Consider the following 17,751-nt stretch of genomic DNA (forward strand, 5'->3'; position numbering starts at 1 on the left):
CATGGGGATTTATGCTGTTTACTTTTGAGGAATTAGGACTGGGGTGCTGAGGTACACCACAAAATACATTTATCTGTAGGTTTATTCATTTATATGAAAATTTTTTTTAAAAAACATTTCCTTTATTCTGCCCAACTGGTCAGGGATATTGTTTCCCTTCTTGTTCCAGCAGCTTATTGATGCTGTTAGTCAACTTCAGCATGGAAAACAACATAGGATGTTTCTAAAAGTCACTAAGGAAAATCCTGTGAAATTGTATAATTAAAACAAGTGTATGACATCTGATTGTATTTTCTTTGCTTGTTTGTGTTTTCTTCTGCTTGCGTTACATTCCTTTGGCCTACTGCAACTAGCATTTACAGCAACCCCCTGATCACCACTGATAAAACAGTTCTCAAAACAGGCAAACAAAATTACATGATATTGTCTTTACCTATACCCTGTTCTGTCGGATTTTTCTGAGATTCAAAGCAAACTGATTAATCGACTGTTTCCCAGAGGATTTTCCACCATTGTTTTCCATTTGTGATGTCAACCAGTATATTATCTGCATTTTTCATTCACAAGGAAGGGCTTTCCCTATCTGAATTTGCATGCTCTGCTGGCAAAACTTGGATTTCTTTCTGACTGTATCTCAAATGAGGCAGGATTCTTGGTTTGGGGATTAGTGTGGACTGAGTATTCAGATACTTAGACAGCTCAAATTTCAAACTGAGGGTACAAGTTTCATGCATTGCACATGTGTAACCTTGACATGGTGTTGCTGTAGCCCTGTTGAGATTATCATAGAGGCTTCAGAGCAAAACCCAGATTCACTTCAAAGCATTTGTTTAGCATAGAAGGGCATCGCGATCTTGTCACCTAGAGCACTCATAGCTTGTGGTTTAACATTTTATTTCTTGTGATACAGAATCATTTGTATTTGACATATATATAGATATTAAATGTTACACCTTTTAGCAATGTTGCAGATAGGGGAAAGTATTGTTGGAAGCAGCCCTACAAGTGACTGAATACTGACAGTAATTTATAAATTATTCAGGATACATATAGAAGAATTAAGTGCACCTTTTCTCTTTCTTTCACTTTTTGGTTTAGCTTCTGTAATCAGCCAGTTGCTAAATAATTTAATGGCTTTCTCAGAGTTGTCGAAAGCTGCTGTTACAAAACCGATTTAATAGATACCTCCTGCATGCTCCTTTTATCTGCAGCATAGCTGTCAGTCAGATGGGAATGCAATTTATTTCCATGGAACAGAAGGCAGTGAGTTGAATTTTGCCACAACGCGAGATGTTGATCTTTCTACTGAAGATGCCCAGGAACAGTGGGCAGAAGAGTTTGAGAGCCAGCCCAAAGGGTGAGTGTTAACTACCCTACAGATGTATAAAGACGCATTACTCTCGGGTTGGGGAGAAAGCAAGAAGCTTCAGCTGAGAAGCACTTTTTCTTGCTTTTGGCAACATATGTCTATATTGATAAAATACTGTCAGGAAAGTGTTTCCCCCTCTAAATTTTAGAGACGAATAAGTCAAGAAGGGTCAGTGGCTCCAAAATGATATATTGAGTTTTTAAAATATCTCACTTTTCAATGGCAAAATCACTGCTACCATGAGCAAAACTCTATCACCCAGTATTAACCGACAGTGAATCTTGAAGAAACATCTTGAGATAATTGTGCAATTAAGTACCTAAAAAGCATCACTCATGTTGCAACCCATATACCACTGGAATTATATATGTACTTCATATATTTGTGCTCATTCCCATTGTTTATGGGACTAACACCACAAATCTTAATTTTTTTTCACGTGGAAGTAAATTTCACTGAAGCAAGCAGAGATTTCTTTTTTTTTTAAAATAGGATTAAGGTGTAGAGTGTTGCCTTGGTGGTTTGTGTATTGCAGTTCAGCTTCACCATGACAAATGAAATACATACTGTAACAATGGTGGCCAGCATTTAACTTTCCTCCAGATTTCAGATTATGATGGTAGTGGTGATGATAAGGACACAGTTTTGGCTGATTATAGCCCATTTTGGATATTTAATTGGGGAACCAAGTAAGATTTTCATGGGTCTGTGAATGCCTCACATTTAGAATTAAATATTCAATTAAGCTACAAGCACCCTCCCCAGATGCAACCAGATCCACTCTTCGCACCCACCTCCATCAGTCCCCTGGCTCTCCCATGTAATTTCTCCACCATTAATGTGTCAGTCCTGGCCTCTACTCCATTTGTGCCATCTCGTGTCAGTTGTAGACCATAAGCCTTCTCTGGGCAGGGCTCATGCTGTCTATATAAGAGAAGGTGCCTAGAACATTACTGACCTGGTATCAGTATTCATTATTAAGAATCATTGCCATCTACCCCTTATTCACACATAGTATAATGAATACTTTAATTCTGTGATCACATGCTGTTTTTTCCACAGGATCCCTGCCTCATTCAATGCACAGGATGGACGTTGTTCAGAGAATGGGTAGCTATTCAGTATTTTTTCCTATCCTCTTCATTCTTTCTCTGGCACTTCCAGGCTTCTTGTTTCCTTTGTCTCACGAGGCAGTGATCCTGTTGGCTAACAACTGGATGTGATCATCTACTCAAATACTGTGACTGTTCAATAGCAAAATCAACTCAGTTCGGAATCTACTTCATGCCATAGTCTAGTATTTAGGGAATTTCATTCTGATGAGAAAACCCTCTAGATATGTTGGGTGTATAATTAAAGGCTAGATAGTCTGGGTGAAGCAACATGAGAGGCAGGGGGACACAAACATGTTTAGATCCAAGATGGTGCAGAGGATAAAAGAAGAGCTCATTGCAAGAGCCAGACTTGGGGTTCTAAACAAAAGGAAAAATGTCAATGTGAATCTGCATTTCCTCAAGAAAGCTGCAAATACCAAATGTTGTCTGAAGGTACCTGTGTCTAGAAGTGTGTTTTAGCACACCCCCCCCCAAAAAAACCTTCAACCCTGACTTCATTCAGTGCATTCAACATTCCTTGTTTATTCCTCACTCTGATTCGACTTCATAATGTTGCCATGTAGCCTTGTCATGAGAGAGCAGGAGCAGATAGCAGTGTTTCATATCCTCACTTTGGTGTCCTTGGGGAAACAGCACCATGCAGTGCAAGTGCTGCTGCTGCTGCTGCTGCTGCTGTTGCTGCTACCCAGGCCATGTGAGCAGGTGGCTACTGTGAAAAGGACAGGTATGGTCCCCAAAGTCTTTGGTTTGAGCCAAAAAAAGTTCTCAAACCAACTTTCAACCTAACCATATTTTTTCCTCTCCTCCTTTTGTTGACCACACAATTTCACTTGTGTTGTGCAATTCTCCTATGCCCTGGCCTACATTTTAGAGTAAATCAAGCAGTAACTATGTTTTTCCTGCTTCTTCAGACTCTGACCCTAGTTGTTTCCCTGTCATTTTTCACTACCTGACCTGATTTGCACTTCTGCCTGCAAAGTGTCTCTGCTCACATATTCCCTAGCTCTGTATTGTTTGTATCATTTCACTCTCTCGTTCAGCACCTTTTATAGCTTCTTTCTCATTTATCTGTTACCCCACTGCTATTTGCCCACAATTAAATACAAACTGCATTTCCTATGTATATCATTCCCTCCCAAGACAATTCTCCATTTCTTGTTCAGTGGTAGCATTTCTGTTTTTATATATATATATTACACCTCTATTTCCACCTCTATTCCTGGTCACTTTAATTATGGTGATGGTCTCAGGGTAGTGACATTCTGGCAGCCACCTATGGTATTATGACCCTCACCAGCTCTTTGCATTACAGATCCATTCTGTCCCACATTTCAGAAGATCAGCTCAATATTTGCATGCTCCTCTTTCCTTAAACACCTTCTGGCAGTGCTCCGGGAACTAACTTTAAGCTGACAATGAGAAAGACAATAATGCTGAGTTCAAAGGAAAAGTACGTAAGGATAGACTGACATTAGTACACTAATAAAAGAAGTGCAAGGACTGTTCAGCAGGCCACTGAAGCTTTCAGGTCTTCCGGAAAAGATTCTTCAGGTTTTAAAACAAACTTTTTGAACAACAGAGTGTGGTTTTGTCAGGTACACAAGACCTTAAAATTTCCTAGAGTGGCTGTGTCTTTTGTACTTGGAAATCAGACACACATATTCTTAGACATTATCTTGCTAGTGCATTTCCAGATTCTCTCGTGGTTCTTCCCAGACTATCAAAATGAGAACATGTGCTCTTGTGGGTTGCCTTTATGACATTGTTACATCCACATAAATCTCTAGGAGTCAGCAATTGGTGGCAAGTGAGCAGCAAGTCCTTGATGAGTATGTCTCAACGGTCCCTACCGGGCACAGCCCTTTTGCAGGGGATGGGGCTGTGCATATCTTTGATTAAAACTCATCATTTCAGAATTGCTATTTGGCCATTTCTGGAATCGTGTGAAATAACTTCTTAAACTATGGCTAGCATGCACACTGTAATTCTCTAGGGTTCACCCCCCCCCCTCCTGGGTCTCTATTTCTCTGTGGGAGCAGATGTATGTTGACTAGCGCGTGCATATGTAAATATACACAAAATATCAGTGCAGTGCTTTCCTCCCATCCCACAATAACTTGTTACTTGTGCATAAAGTAGATGTTGTAGGAAGCTTTTGAAATATGTCTGTTCTGTAACTAGGACTACCAGCTTCGTGGTCTGATTAAAAATCCTTACATTTTTAAAAGAAGGAAACTGTTATGACCTGCTCACTAATATCATTGCGTTAGAAGCCAGTGTATGACAGGCTATTGCAGAATAAATGAATACAATATGTAGCAGATTCAATATATAGCCTTCAACAGTGTGTAATGGTGTGCTCCAGCAGTTATCCTTGGTGTGAGAATAGGTATACGGTGGTACCTCGGGTTAACAACCTAATTCGTTCTGGAGGTTCGTTCTTAACCTGAAACTGTTCTTAACCTGAAGCACCACTTTATCTAATGGGGCCCCCCACTGCTGCCGTGCAATTTCTGTTCTCATCCTGAAGCAAAGTTCTTAACCCGAGGTACTATTGCTGGGTTAGCGGAGTCTGTAACCTGAAGCATCTGTAACCCGAGGTACCATTGTATTGCAAACACACAAGAGTGCTCCTATTTTCTCCCTGTGAAATATTGTTTGCTCTATGACTGAGATGCCAAACTCTAGTTGGGAATTGCATTCTGGTTTGTCTTGAGAACTTTTAAACTTTCCCTGCAGCCCAATAATGTTCTCAAGCTTTAGGCACAATGAAGTAACTGAAATTAACCAGTTATTGAAAATCCAGATAAATGCCAGTACCAATTAACCCCTTTTTAATTGCAGAATACATCCCTAATAAGTGGATCTTTTGTGAATGCTGTTCCAATTAAACATCGGCCCCTGCCACTCATTATCATTAGTCTAAATTGGTTTCCTGGGAGTTATCCCAATAAAGTAACAATCCTGAGATTAAGTAAACCCACTTCAGCACCTCTTAGGCACCTTGCCTTTGGTAGAGCCCACAATTACAGGCATGCAAACATTTGTAATCCCACCTTGAGAAAATAGTTTGGACTGTATTTAAATTTAAATCAGCAATTTTGTGGGGGGAAAAGAAATTATGTAATTACTGTCTGAATAGAATGTCCCATGTAAGGAACTATCTGCACTGATAATGGTTTGCACTGATACTTAATTTTTTTATTAAATATATGTATTATTAGGTACACCTTGAACCCTAAGCATTGAAAAATATTTTATACAACTTGTACCAAAAGTATGTACATGCTACCTTATGTAATGTGGATTAACATTAGCATGGTTCAAGATGTGTTCTCATAAAAAAGAGCCTGCTGGATCAGGCCAGTGGCTCATATAGTCCACTATCCTGTTCTCACAACCAGATGCCTATGAGAATCCTGTAAATGGATTTTACATATTGTGGATGATCCCACATATACAAACAACTGGATGCATGCTTTGACTTTTTCTGATAGATCATTGCTCAGTGGTGGCAGAGGCATTTTTGTGTCGAAAGTGGAGCCCAATTGGTGGCTCCAGCTATTCCTCCATCCCTGCCAATGCTGATAGCTTCTGTGTGCTGCATGGCGGAACCAGCCCTGTTCTTGTGCCTAAAAACATGCAGAACCTGCTTTTTGAAGGTTCTCTGTAGTTCCAGGAGGTTCTTGAAGGTATGGGTGCATGTCCTAGACAAGTAGTGAGTAGACTTTAGACACATAGAATCTACTGTTCGGGGCCAAAAAAAAGTATACCTTCAAAACATTATTATTGTCTTTCTCTCTAACCCCTGAGAGGCCTTCATAAAATGTTACTGCATTTTCTGCTGTTGCTTTCCAAGGATTGCTTCTACATAATGTGTGAAATAGCCCTATCTCTTACATCTTGGCTAATGTCTTCAGGTGGGATATATCTGGAGCTGTAATCGGCACTGAATGCGGAACCCTGGAATCAGGTTCATCAGCTGTTTTTCTCAGAGACGGAGAGAGAAAGCTGTGCACGCCATATATGGACACTACAGGTTATGGAAATCTGAGGTTTTATTTCAGCATGGGTGAGTATGAGCCATTAGTATGTTTTGGTGTGTGCACACTCAATGAGAAAAGGTTAGTTATTCTTTTGGAGAGTGTGTTACAACTAGTACTTCTGCCGAGTGCCTGTCCTTTTCTGAATCTGTGCGGCACTTGAACCTCACTGCCTTGACTACCCTTGACCCTTGGTTTGGCCGTTTTTCCTTCCAGCATTTTCTCACTGTTACTTGCTACTAAGCCTTCACCAGGAAGCAGTTTGACAAAACTCGAATGGTGATAGTTCATCCCTTCCATACTGAGGCTGGATCTAGACACGTCAAAGAAACAATTCAGTTAATTGCGTTGTAAACTCATACAGGGAAATCCAGTAGGGAAAGACAGGACTCCACAGTGTCATCTCATGTCACAGTGTTATACCGCATGTACAACACATATAAAACGCTTTTTCTTTACCAATCTAGCTGAGTCCTGTGTCTCCTGACCTCATAACTCTGTACATTTCCCCCTCTAAACCCCACAGCACTGACTAGTAGAGGCAGAAATTTATGCTATATGATGACATCAGGATCTGAATAAATTTTACTACACATTTCCTAGGAGGAGGTAGAAAACTGGACCTATATTAATCGTAACATCGAGTTCCAGTTTCTGTTTCTGCCTCACCTGCTACATTTCCTTTTTTAAAAAAATTAATTTTTATTAATTCATTTTGTTTAACAAAAAAAGAAAAAAAAAGAAACAAAGTATTACAACTGCTATTATATAATATTACTGAATAAAATTTAACATCCCACATAGTCGTATCTGTGTCTTATTGTTTATATCTTAAAAGAAAACTAAAAGGGGGAAAAATTAGAAAAAGGGGGGGGGGGAATCAGCCAGGCATATAATGAGATAGTCCATTCATCTACTTACTTATACATACCTATATATACCTAGACTCTCTTACCTACATATACATAACAAACTTAACTTGACAAAACTTTAATTTTACAAATCAGACGTCCTGTCAAATCCCCATGCTTCTACCTCTCTTATTATTGAATGTAGATCAAACAATTCTACTTCGTTCAGATATTTTCCAGTACATTCCGCCATATTATATATCCATCTTTCCCCAACTCATTGCCTTTCCTTTAACACTCAAAAGCTGGCATGGAAGTAAAGTTGTTATTATACTTTTGGGCATATTTCTTGTATATATCCCATTTTTCAGCAAATTTTTGTTTAGATTTTCCTCTGAGATTATTAGTTAGTAGGGCCAATTCAGCAAATTCTTGTAATTTGCTCTGCCAATCATCACCTGCTACATTTCCAGTGGGATGGGAGGTGTATGAACCTAGTGTCAAGGCATCTGAGTCAGAGACAGTGTTTTTGAGAATTGTTTTGCAACAGAATTGGAGGCCAAAGACTCAAGTAGCTTATGCCTTAGTGTCCTAGAAGAAGGATCTGTATTTTAAAGGTGTTGGACAGGGCTCAATACATATACTGGTGGTCACCTGAAGAGGTCCTCCTCCTCTTTTCTTCTGCATTTTGTGCATTCCCATTTTTTTCTTTTCTTTTCTAGCTAGTCTGATAATGAGCTATTACAATAATGACTTGCCTGTGGTTTAAAAGCAACCTAACCCAGACAGAAAAGTATTCTGTACAACCTCATGCTGAAATACTTTTGGAAATCTTGTACAGGCGGGCCTTCCACAAATGGGTGGTTGTTACCTTGGTTAACACTTTGCGAAGACAGCAGATGAGTTAGCAAGCAGGGGGGATAGATACAAAAGCAGAACCATCTGCCTCTCTTAGTAAGAGAGCTGTAATTACTGGAGTTTTGTAACTCTTTTTGGTAGTGGGAACCAACAAGCAGAAGATTTCAATGGCAAAATCACACACTTTGTCTTTGTGACACTTTTTCCAGGAATGTTGTTTTGCAAGCTCTACAGGATCAGGTAAACTACATGCGGAGCTTATTCTTTCAACACTGTGTTCATTAACGTGAAATGGAAAGACAGTAAAGGAAACAGGGAATAAATTTGCTTTTCCGATGAAGCAGGCTTTTATGTCAAAAGAGTAAACAGCCTTTCTTACTGGAAGTGGAAGTTTCTCTGATATTTGCTTCTGAATTGCTCACGTCTCCTCTGTGCTGCATCATGTACCCAAAAAAAGCACAGGAAGGGGAGATTTCTGCATTTCCAGGTCTTTCAGGAGATGCACACCTGCATGAAAAACAGGAAAGACACTTTAGTCGACCTTCTGAACTCTCGGGCAAAGTTGTTGGCTCAGCAAGAAAGACTGTAGACTTTATGATCACACTGAAAAACATTGTGTGGAAAATTACTTGGTGGATATTCAAGGTGGGTGAAATATTCAGGAGGGTGGAAGTAAATTTTAATTTGAGTTTAAAATATAGGAGTTGGACTGCATCAGAGTAATCCCACAGAACAGTATTGTTGGGACTGTAAACTTCAAGTTGCAGATAAGAATCCGCATGCTTAAATACTATGTGAAATCAACCTTTCGCAAATAGAAAACCAGAAGAACAGTATGAAATAGTCAGGATAACGGCTTCTTTTCCACACAGAGTGGCTTTCTTTTCTTTTTCTTTTAACTTCCAAGCATATGGTCTCATCACTGTTTATTTAAACCTCATTTGGGATGGGCGTTCTATTGCTGCATTTGCTGCATTTCAGTGGCATGACTTTTGTTTCAAATGTTGCACATATCAACTTAACAATGTTTGGCGACTGTCATTTTCACAATTGTTTGTATTGTAAAGTGAGAAGATTTTTAATATACAACTGAATGTTAAATAGTTACTCCATCAATATACACATTGCTACAGGTGGAAGCTGTGATGCAGGACAAACCAATGAAAGTGACGTCATATTGTATGCAAAGATTGAAGGAAAAAAAGATCACTTAAATCTGGATACAATGACCTACACTTCTTATAGGGTAAGAGTTCAAAAACAATCCCGAAAGTAGCACAACTCAGGTGACAAATGGCTTGGCTCCTAAATTGATCACTCCATTCATATATAAGAAGAGCGGGGATTTCCACCAATTCCCCATTCCTCTGTACCCGCCTTCCTGTTTCCCAAACTACTCCCAAATTTGAGGCAAGTTTGGAGGGGCTTGCTCAGGTAAAAAAGACTTTTGAGGAGTTTGTGAAATTAGCAAGATGTCTTCACCATTGTAAAAAATTATTGGAATTGTTAGTTCAATAAGATTGGCCTACGAATTCTGTTCATCCTAGCCTGCCTAACAAAGTCATTGGTTCCCAACCTCTATGGGAATATGAGAATGACTTCTTAGACTTATTCTGTAGTATAGGTACAACAACAAAAAACATACAGTACCCTAATTCAAACACAAAGATAGAGGTGACTAAGGTGCAAGTACTGCTTTTGGAACAAATGTTTTGTAACACAGTTTGTATCTATTTATATGTATTTTGTGTGTGTGTGTGTGTATCAGTCTATAATTTATCAGTCTATAATTTATGTATCTCACAGATAAATCATAACCGTATAGAAATGTAATTAATGTGATTTCTGTTGAAGGTTCCATCTTTGGTTTCGGTTGTCATCAGTCCAGAGCTGCAGACTCCAGCTACCAAATTCTGTCTCAAGCAGAAGAATCACCAAGGGCATAACAGAAATGTCTGGGCAGTTGATTACTTCCATGTCCTGCCAGTGCTTCCTACCACTGTAACTCATATGATACAGTTTTCTATTAACTTGGGTTGTGGAACTCACCAACCCGGCAACAGGTAATTGCATTTATTTATTTTTTAATGTAATTGTTTATTTCTTTTAACAATTCTATCTTTTATCAAACTGCCTCCCTGTGCTTCTTGGTGCATTTATGCAGGCTAGTGGTAGGATTTGAGGACTCCTGAACAAGGGACCATCCATGGACCCTTTCACCATGAATGGGCTGAAGTAGCAAGATAAGCAGAATGAGGGAACATAGTAGGAGAGAAGAATATAGCTCAGTGGTAGAGTGTGATTGTCAAGTAGAAGGTGCCATGACTGATCCCTGGCATCTCCAGTTGAAAGTATTGAGCCCCTTTTGGGGCTCATGGACACTTTTAAGAAGTTTCAGATAATGTGAGCACCATCACAAAATGGCTGCCATGAGGCCTAGCTAGTCACAAAGGACAAGTAACTTGCCCAAGTAACTGAGTACAAGGAAGTACTGAGGTCTGTACCTACAAATGCACAACAACTCTTTTGAACTGCTTTCTGCTGTAAACTGAAACACAATGCATAGGTCGGATCTGAACCACAAACCATAAAATTGCTCATTTGAGCCATGGTTTTCTGTTCAGTGGAACACAATTATTTCTTCAAATTACTTCTACACTGAACTCACTTCCCCATCTCTTCCTCTCTTTTTCAGGATTGCCTCCATAGGTCTCTTTCACAGGCAACCCCACCCATCCAAGCATGCACCCAATTCATCTCTCTCCTCTCTTCTCCTCTCACTCATGTGGTCCCATCTGCTCTCTTTTCAGCTCCACCAACACCTCATCTACACCTGGTTTTCTCCTCCCTATTTGGCTCTGGCTTTCCCCTTCCTACCTTCCCTCCCATGGCCCCATGTGTTTTCTTTCTGGGTCTCACAAGGTCCCATCCACCCCTGCCCAGATGATTCCATGCAAGCAAGTCAAGTCACACTATGTTTCAGAAATATTATTGTAAGCCAAACCACATGTTGAAAGAAAAACAGCATTCTGTAGGTGTTATGTAAAACTTGGCATCTATTTTCTTCAGCTAGGACAATAAAGGCATAAGATAGGTTTGAAAGTTTTGACCAACTTCTGCAGACCACTTCTTGGGAACCCTTAGTTAGCCATATGTGTTCTACATATGCAAATGTAGTTGTTCTGTATTTGGTAGACTATGCTCAGTAGAGATCTACAATTAGAACAGCCCTTTTAAAATGAATTTCTCTTTTAAGGTACAGGTACAAGCATAATTTCCTGCTTCATAGTAGGGTTTTTCAGTACAGTCTTGATCTTTTTGAAAGATCTCCTTTCAACTCACATAGTGGCTCTGATTCAGGGAGTTTGTTTTGCTTATTCTTTTTTAAAAAAGAACTGCTAACTTCCCACAAACCTCATCTACATTTCAAAAATAATTTCACCATGCAATTTCCTTGTCCACCAAAGCATAATTTTTAGCAGTACTCTCATTTCATGAGTAGGAATATAGTAGGAATATGGGGGTAAATGTGGTCCTCAAAGGTATCCATTAATTTCATCTCAAATTAATCAGTGACGCCTCATAAGCTATTTTAATTTACATTTAAAATATCACACACAATAATTGTGCGGAAAGACATTCTTCAAGTAAAGTCATATTCCAAATAAATTACTCTGAATTGGATAAGCCATGTGCTGGCTATTTGGCGCCAGGCTGATGAATTATTAATTTGGTTTTAATGCTTCATTTGCAGAACTTAAAATGAGGACTATTAGAATTAAACTGGGCTGCTTAAATTATTCTACACAGACATTTTTCAAAAGGCTACATTTCTTTCAATATTTCCAAATTAGTTGAAAGCTCACAGAATGTGACTTGTGCTTCTTCCAAAAGTATTGTACTGAAAGTGCCTTTTATTTTTTATATGAGTGGCAGTAAAATACTTTAAAAGTTCAGAGGCGAGGTGGTTCATGTTGAAAGAACTTTGGATTAACTATCGACCACTCACAAATACACTCCTCGTTATGGACGTTGGTGGAGATGGTTGCAGCAGGGCATTATTGGATGACAAAGATCAATCTGGGTCTTGCCTTGGGACCAAGCTGACCTTGGTCACCTTTACTTAGAGCAAGGGAAGTACAACCTTGCTCCTACTTCTCAGTCACATAGAAGCTTTTGATAATGTTGACCTTGGCATCCTCCTGAACCAGCTCCATGGGATAGGAATTGGAGGATCTGTATTACAGTGGTTCCAGTCCTACCTATGTGGTCAAGTCCAGAGAGCATCACTGGGAGAGTGCCTTTTCACCCCCTTAGAAGTTATGCTCTGGGGTGCTACAGGCCACTATTTATACCCAGTGCTATTTAATATCTATATGAAGCCATTGGGAGCAGTCATCAGGAGATTTGGAAGAGGCTGTGTGTGCCACACATATCTAACCTAAGATGTGATCACCTGAACTGCTCCAATATGTGAATATCTCCTTAGCTAAGATCTCTCACACATGTACTTCTTGTATCCCGTACCCACCCTCCACCCACTAGAATGCTTCTTGGAGATGCATGGGAAGGTGTTCCTTCTGAAGGTCAGAGTAGTTTGATATAGGTCTAATATCTGTACACACTGCGATCCTCCTCTCCCCCACCCCCGCCTCCTTTTGAGCTTCTCGGCTACTTGGGAGGAGGCTGAGATTGTCCATTATGCAGCTTCTTGATCAAGAAGACAGCTATTCTCGCATGCCTACTATATTTCTGTGCTTCTGTGGAATACAACATGCGTGCACAGCTTGGCCTTTTATCCCTGATTGTTCTGAACTTATGAAATATAAATAACCCAACTCAATCGCCAGCTCAGCCTCCTGACCCTTCCACAAAATGGTTTGAGAAACCTATTAGCAGTAGGAGCACACAGGCCTTACCTCTCAGTTTCCCTTTGGTCTGCCTCCTTCTTGACACACCAGTACTGGCATCAACCCTCTTTAAACCCAATGTAAAAAACAACAGCCTGCTGGGTAAGTCAGACCTGCAGAAACTGCTCTCACGCCCATCAGCTAAACACATTCTGACAAGGGTTACCATCTCGTCTTTTAACGCACCGTGCTTCATGTCTGTTTCATCCAGGGGATCAATTATTCAATAAGCCATGATTTTAAAGCTTTGGTGTGTTCTTGCTATCAATCGCAGTTAGTGTGGGATGAATACTCCATTTTACTTCTGTGTTTCTTTGGGTTCCTAGTGTCAGTTTGGAGTTCTCCACCAACCATGGCCGATCCTGGTCCTTACTTCATTCTGAATGTTTGCCAGAGACATGTGTCGGGTCTCACCTTCCTCACAGCACAGTCTATGCCTCTGAAAACTACAGTGGGTAAGGAAGTTCGCTCCCCAAATAGCTCTAGTGCAAGAATGATGCAAGAGGAAATTGCTCTGAAAAGCAACAGGTATAATGCCAGTGTCTTAGCTCTTCTCTGTGGCAAATGGAAGAAGGCAGCTGATGTTATGCTAAGAAATTTTATTCACCTCATGTTGTTTTAATTGTAAGAAGGACAACCTTATGTTTTCAGGACCCATAGTAACTGAAAAATGATTTGATAAATCTATTAAATAAACATGTATTTCTTAAGAATTGTATCAAACCTAAACAGTTGCTTATGGTTAACTCCATCTGCATATTCAAACCTAAATGGCTATATATGAGTCCTCGTTAAGCAGCAATAAAATTACATTACAAGTGTAAAGTAAACGTTTTATGAGTGATGTCATTAAGGCTTCCTCAAGTGTGGGCAAATCCCAGTATAATAAGGATTTGGCATAAAGGCTCTTACTCTACTTTCCTTGAACATTATATGTTCGTTCCAGAATTGTTTCCAAAGTTCCTATTTGTATAACAATAATTTGAAGGATTGAGAGCAGCTAGAATAATCTGCTTCAGTGATGATAGCCAGAGAGCTTACAAGCTAAATTTAGATTTGGAGTGGGGAGAGTGAGGCAAGGATATTAAGGAATGAATATATGCAAATACAGTTGCATGCATTTGGACTTAAGCTACTCTATCCACTCCACATGCTCCTAGAGTTTAAGATGCTGTGATCCTTAAATGCTAGGATACCCTTTGTCTTTGTGAGTGAATGAAGCATCTGCAACTGGTATAGAGCTTGACACTATTATAACTCTAAATCAACTTGTAAGTTTCAAAGCATGAAGGCTCATATGTTTGTTTCAGGTGGAACCGAATAACTATTCCACTTCCAAATGCAGCATTAACCAGAGATACCAGGATTCGATGGAGGCAAACAGGACCAATTCTTGGAAACATGTGGGCAATTGACAACAGTTAGTAGTATTCATTACCATCATCATTGTGCCTCAATAGTGGTTATTGTCTGTGCTCCCTTCTCAGTGAGTGCCTTTGTGTTTTGCAATATGATAAAAACTGTAGGAATCCCAGTTTCTTAAGCACTCCCCCCCCAGGTGTTGGTTTTTTTTTATTAAAGTGAGGCTAAATATCATTTTTCCAATTTAAATGGCTTGCAGAATCTTAGGATATAACATCATGCACTGAAGCAGGCAAATACATACACCAGGGGTGCCCAAACTTTTTTCAAAAAGGGCCAGATTTGATGAAGTGAACATGCATGAGGGCTGACCAAAGTTGCTGAGCTTTTTTTAGGATTTTATCCCAGGACATATACTGCCACGGGGGCCGGATTAAATTGACCGGCGTGCTGGATTAGGCCCCCGAAAGGGACTTTGGACATGCCTCACACACACACACACACACACACACACACACACACACAGAGAGAGAGAGAGAGAGAGAGAGAGAGAGATAGGGAAATTCTAGAAATTGTTTGAAAGCCATAAACCTGATTTACTGTAAGGTTTTCAGTGGCTGCTCATGAGTAACCAGCCTGATGCCGAGGTTCTGAAACTAGGTTTCTTATGTGCAAATATGTACAGTGCAGCTATAAAAAAGCGTCCAGCTCATCCTTCGGCAGAGTCCGGGAATGACCCCTTCTGGTTCTTTTGCCCCAGCATAAAAGCCGCGGGATGCGGAACCCCCGCCTACCCCTCTGCATCTTTCCCCCCTGCGCAAGGGAAGACGGAAGCGGTGCCTCCCCTCCAGCCTCCGCTTGGTGCGCAGGCTCTCTCCTTCCCTGTCAGAGCCATGACTCTACTTCCCAGTCCCATCTCTCCCTCCCAACTAGAGGGATCACTGCCCTCCTCATCTGGAGGAAGATGAATTGCTCAGCAGTTGGGGCGGGGGCTCGCGATAAAGGAAAATGGACATCAACACTTTTCACTGTGTATTGTTATTAAGAGGGTATCCATGAAAAAACTGTAAGGCCAAAGCAAACGTAAACAAATTCTAAACAGAACAATGGCAGCACTATTGGTGACTGAAATGTTCATGTTTTGAAACCAGAACAAGCCCGCATGAATTTCCATCAGAAATACTATTTAGCTTGCCTGAACATGACAATGGCAAGGCATTCCCAGTGCTAGCTTCAAAATTTCCAGTGGGAAAATAGGGCCACAAACAGGGGACAATTTCAGTATCATGCCGGTTAAATGGAATGACTTTGTTCACATGGGAGTCTATGAGAGTGATGGGTCTCCTGCTAGACACTGGAGTTTGTTGCATAGCATGTACATGCTAACAGTATTTTTTTGAAATGTTGCATTGATCATTACTAACGTCTTTTCACACATCATTGTGTGTTATTAATGCATGCTGATTTTCTTGTATTTGTATGGGTTTTATTGAGCTCCTGGATAAGGATATAGCAAGGCTATTTTTGGAAAACTGCTATTCATATCAGTTCCCTGCAAAAAAAGGCAAATGTCCAAAAATATCCACAGTGTAACCTTAATTGTACAATATTCAAAAGAACATAATAATCTTGCAAGTTAACAAATCCATCCCCATATATTCACTATAAATCTATCACTTACATAGTCACCTTGCTTGGATCAAAGGTAAATATCCCTAGTCTTGCTTGATATTATGAAGTCAGCATATCTGTGCCTCATTTGTTTTTCTTTGTCCTCAGAATTTAATATAACTAGTTTTCTTTATCTGCAGTTACATTGGGCCATCTTGCCTCAAAATTCTGCTCAGGTCGAGGGCAATGCAGTAGAAATGGCTGCAAGTAAGTCTGATATAAACCATTGGCCACTGTATTTGTGCTTCATAATATGGTTCTTTCTAGGTTGTAGGATAGTCTGTCCTCTGGGATTGCACCCTCTCCTGGTAGAATAGGCAGGATCCTCTACAAGTGGTTATCAAGAAGAAGAGTTCTCGCCTTGCTTAGACCAGACCTGTACCAGTGGCAGACAGCAGGGTTCTCCAGCACTCTTGTTAAGTCATTCTGTCATTCAAATGGGGTAGGAAGAGGGCTTGCATTATCAGCCTCTCAGGTTGATCCCATATGGAATCAAAACAATTATCAGGTCCTCTTATGGGGCATAAGTAGGTGACCATGGGGGACAGTGCTATTCGCCAAATACTACTGCAGTGTTTCAGAGGGGCCTACCTGGGATCCGCCATGTAACATGGACTGCAGCAGCACCTGGTGGGTTGCTCCCTTTGTCTTCCGCCTTTACTTTGTTTAGCATGCCTATAATTTCTTCTCCCAACTGGCAGTGGCAAAAGGCATAGCTTCAGATGCAGGGAGGAAAGAAAGCATCTTCCATGAGCTCCATACCTGCTACTTCAAAATTATTTGCCTTTTCTCCAGAGGTTTGGAGCATTTTAAAGTTCCTCTAATTGACACTCTAATGGTCACCCTAACTTTTCAGGTTTACCACCCACCGTAACAATCGTTACACTGAAGTTTTGCTTCACCAGGTGTTTGAGACTGACTCCATTAGCCTCAGAGGCTCAGTCTCTATTTGCTAGGGTTATGGTTATGTGGACTGATCACCTAGCTGCTTTCACCAAATCTGTTAATTAAAAAATGGTCTGTAAAATATATCTTTGTCTGTGACCTTTGTAGCAGAGTCCCTTTTGATTGAGTGGTAGTTGGGCCTAGGTTTCTGGCCTCTGTGTCAGTCACTAGCAGAAAATTAGGCCATGCCCCTCCTTGGCCATGGAACTGTCATTTGCAGCTAGGGATTATGAAAGCTCAGAATTTGCCATGATTCCCAACCACAAAAAATGAGAGTCCTCTGCCATACATTACCCCTACCATTCCCTAGCACTTTGTGCAAAAAAGGTTGGCGAGTGGCAAAGAAAGGTTACCTTGGGTGTTCCATTGAACACTTCAAAACAATCTTGATGTTTTTCAGAGTGTTCACATGAAACACTTCTTTGTTTTGGGTCAGACCAGAAGTGTGAACCTATTTCTGCCCAAATATCCAAAGGACTATGAATGACACCTGTTGGATGTGGGTAGGGCTCTTATTTGTTGCACATGGGATGTACCAAGCCATGTCAACAGAGAGCTGATTTCCACATCATGCTAAGCCATACCACAGCTTAGTGTGAACTCACAAGGGTTAGGGTTCCTGGAGAG

General features: G+C 40.4%; 1 protein-coding gene across 2 annotated transcripts in view; it reads left to right on the forward strand.

The window, feature by feature from the left end:
• RELN (reelin) overlaps positions 1–17,751 on the forward strand; it is a 281,750-nt gene that overhangs the window by 152,720 nt on the left and 111,279 nt on the right. The window contains exons 11-18 of one of the 2 annotated variants that reach the window (XM_033161628.1): positions 1,212–1,357; positions 2,432–2,479; positions 6,405–6,556; positions 9,370–9,482; positions 10,091–10,299; positions 13,473–13,601; positions 14,457–14,566; positions 16,320–16,386. In XM_033161628.1, the coding sequence (XP_033017519.1) occupies positions 1,212–1,357; positions 2,432–2,479; positions 6,405–6,556; positions 9,370–9,482; positions 10,091–10,299; positions 13,473–13,601; positions 14,457–14,566; positions 16,320–16,386 (974 nt within the window). The remainder of the gene's footprint in view (positions 1–1,211; positions 1,358–2,431; positions 2,480–6,404; positions 6,557–9,369; positions 9,483–10,090; positions 10,300–13,472; positions 13,602–14,456; positions 14,567–16,319; positions 16,387–17,751) is intronic. The other variant, XM_033161629.1, reaches the window with a different exon arrangement.

Source organism: Lacerta agilis, chromosome 10 (assembly GCF_009819535.1).
Source record: "Lacerta agilis isolate rLacAgi1 chromosome 10, rLacAgi1.pri, whole genome shotgun sequence".
NCBI lineage: Eukaryota > Metazoa > Chordata > Lepidosauria > Squamata > Lacertidae > Lacerta > Lacerta agilis.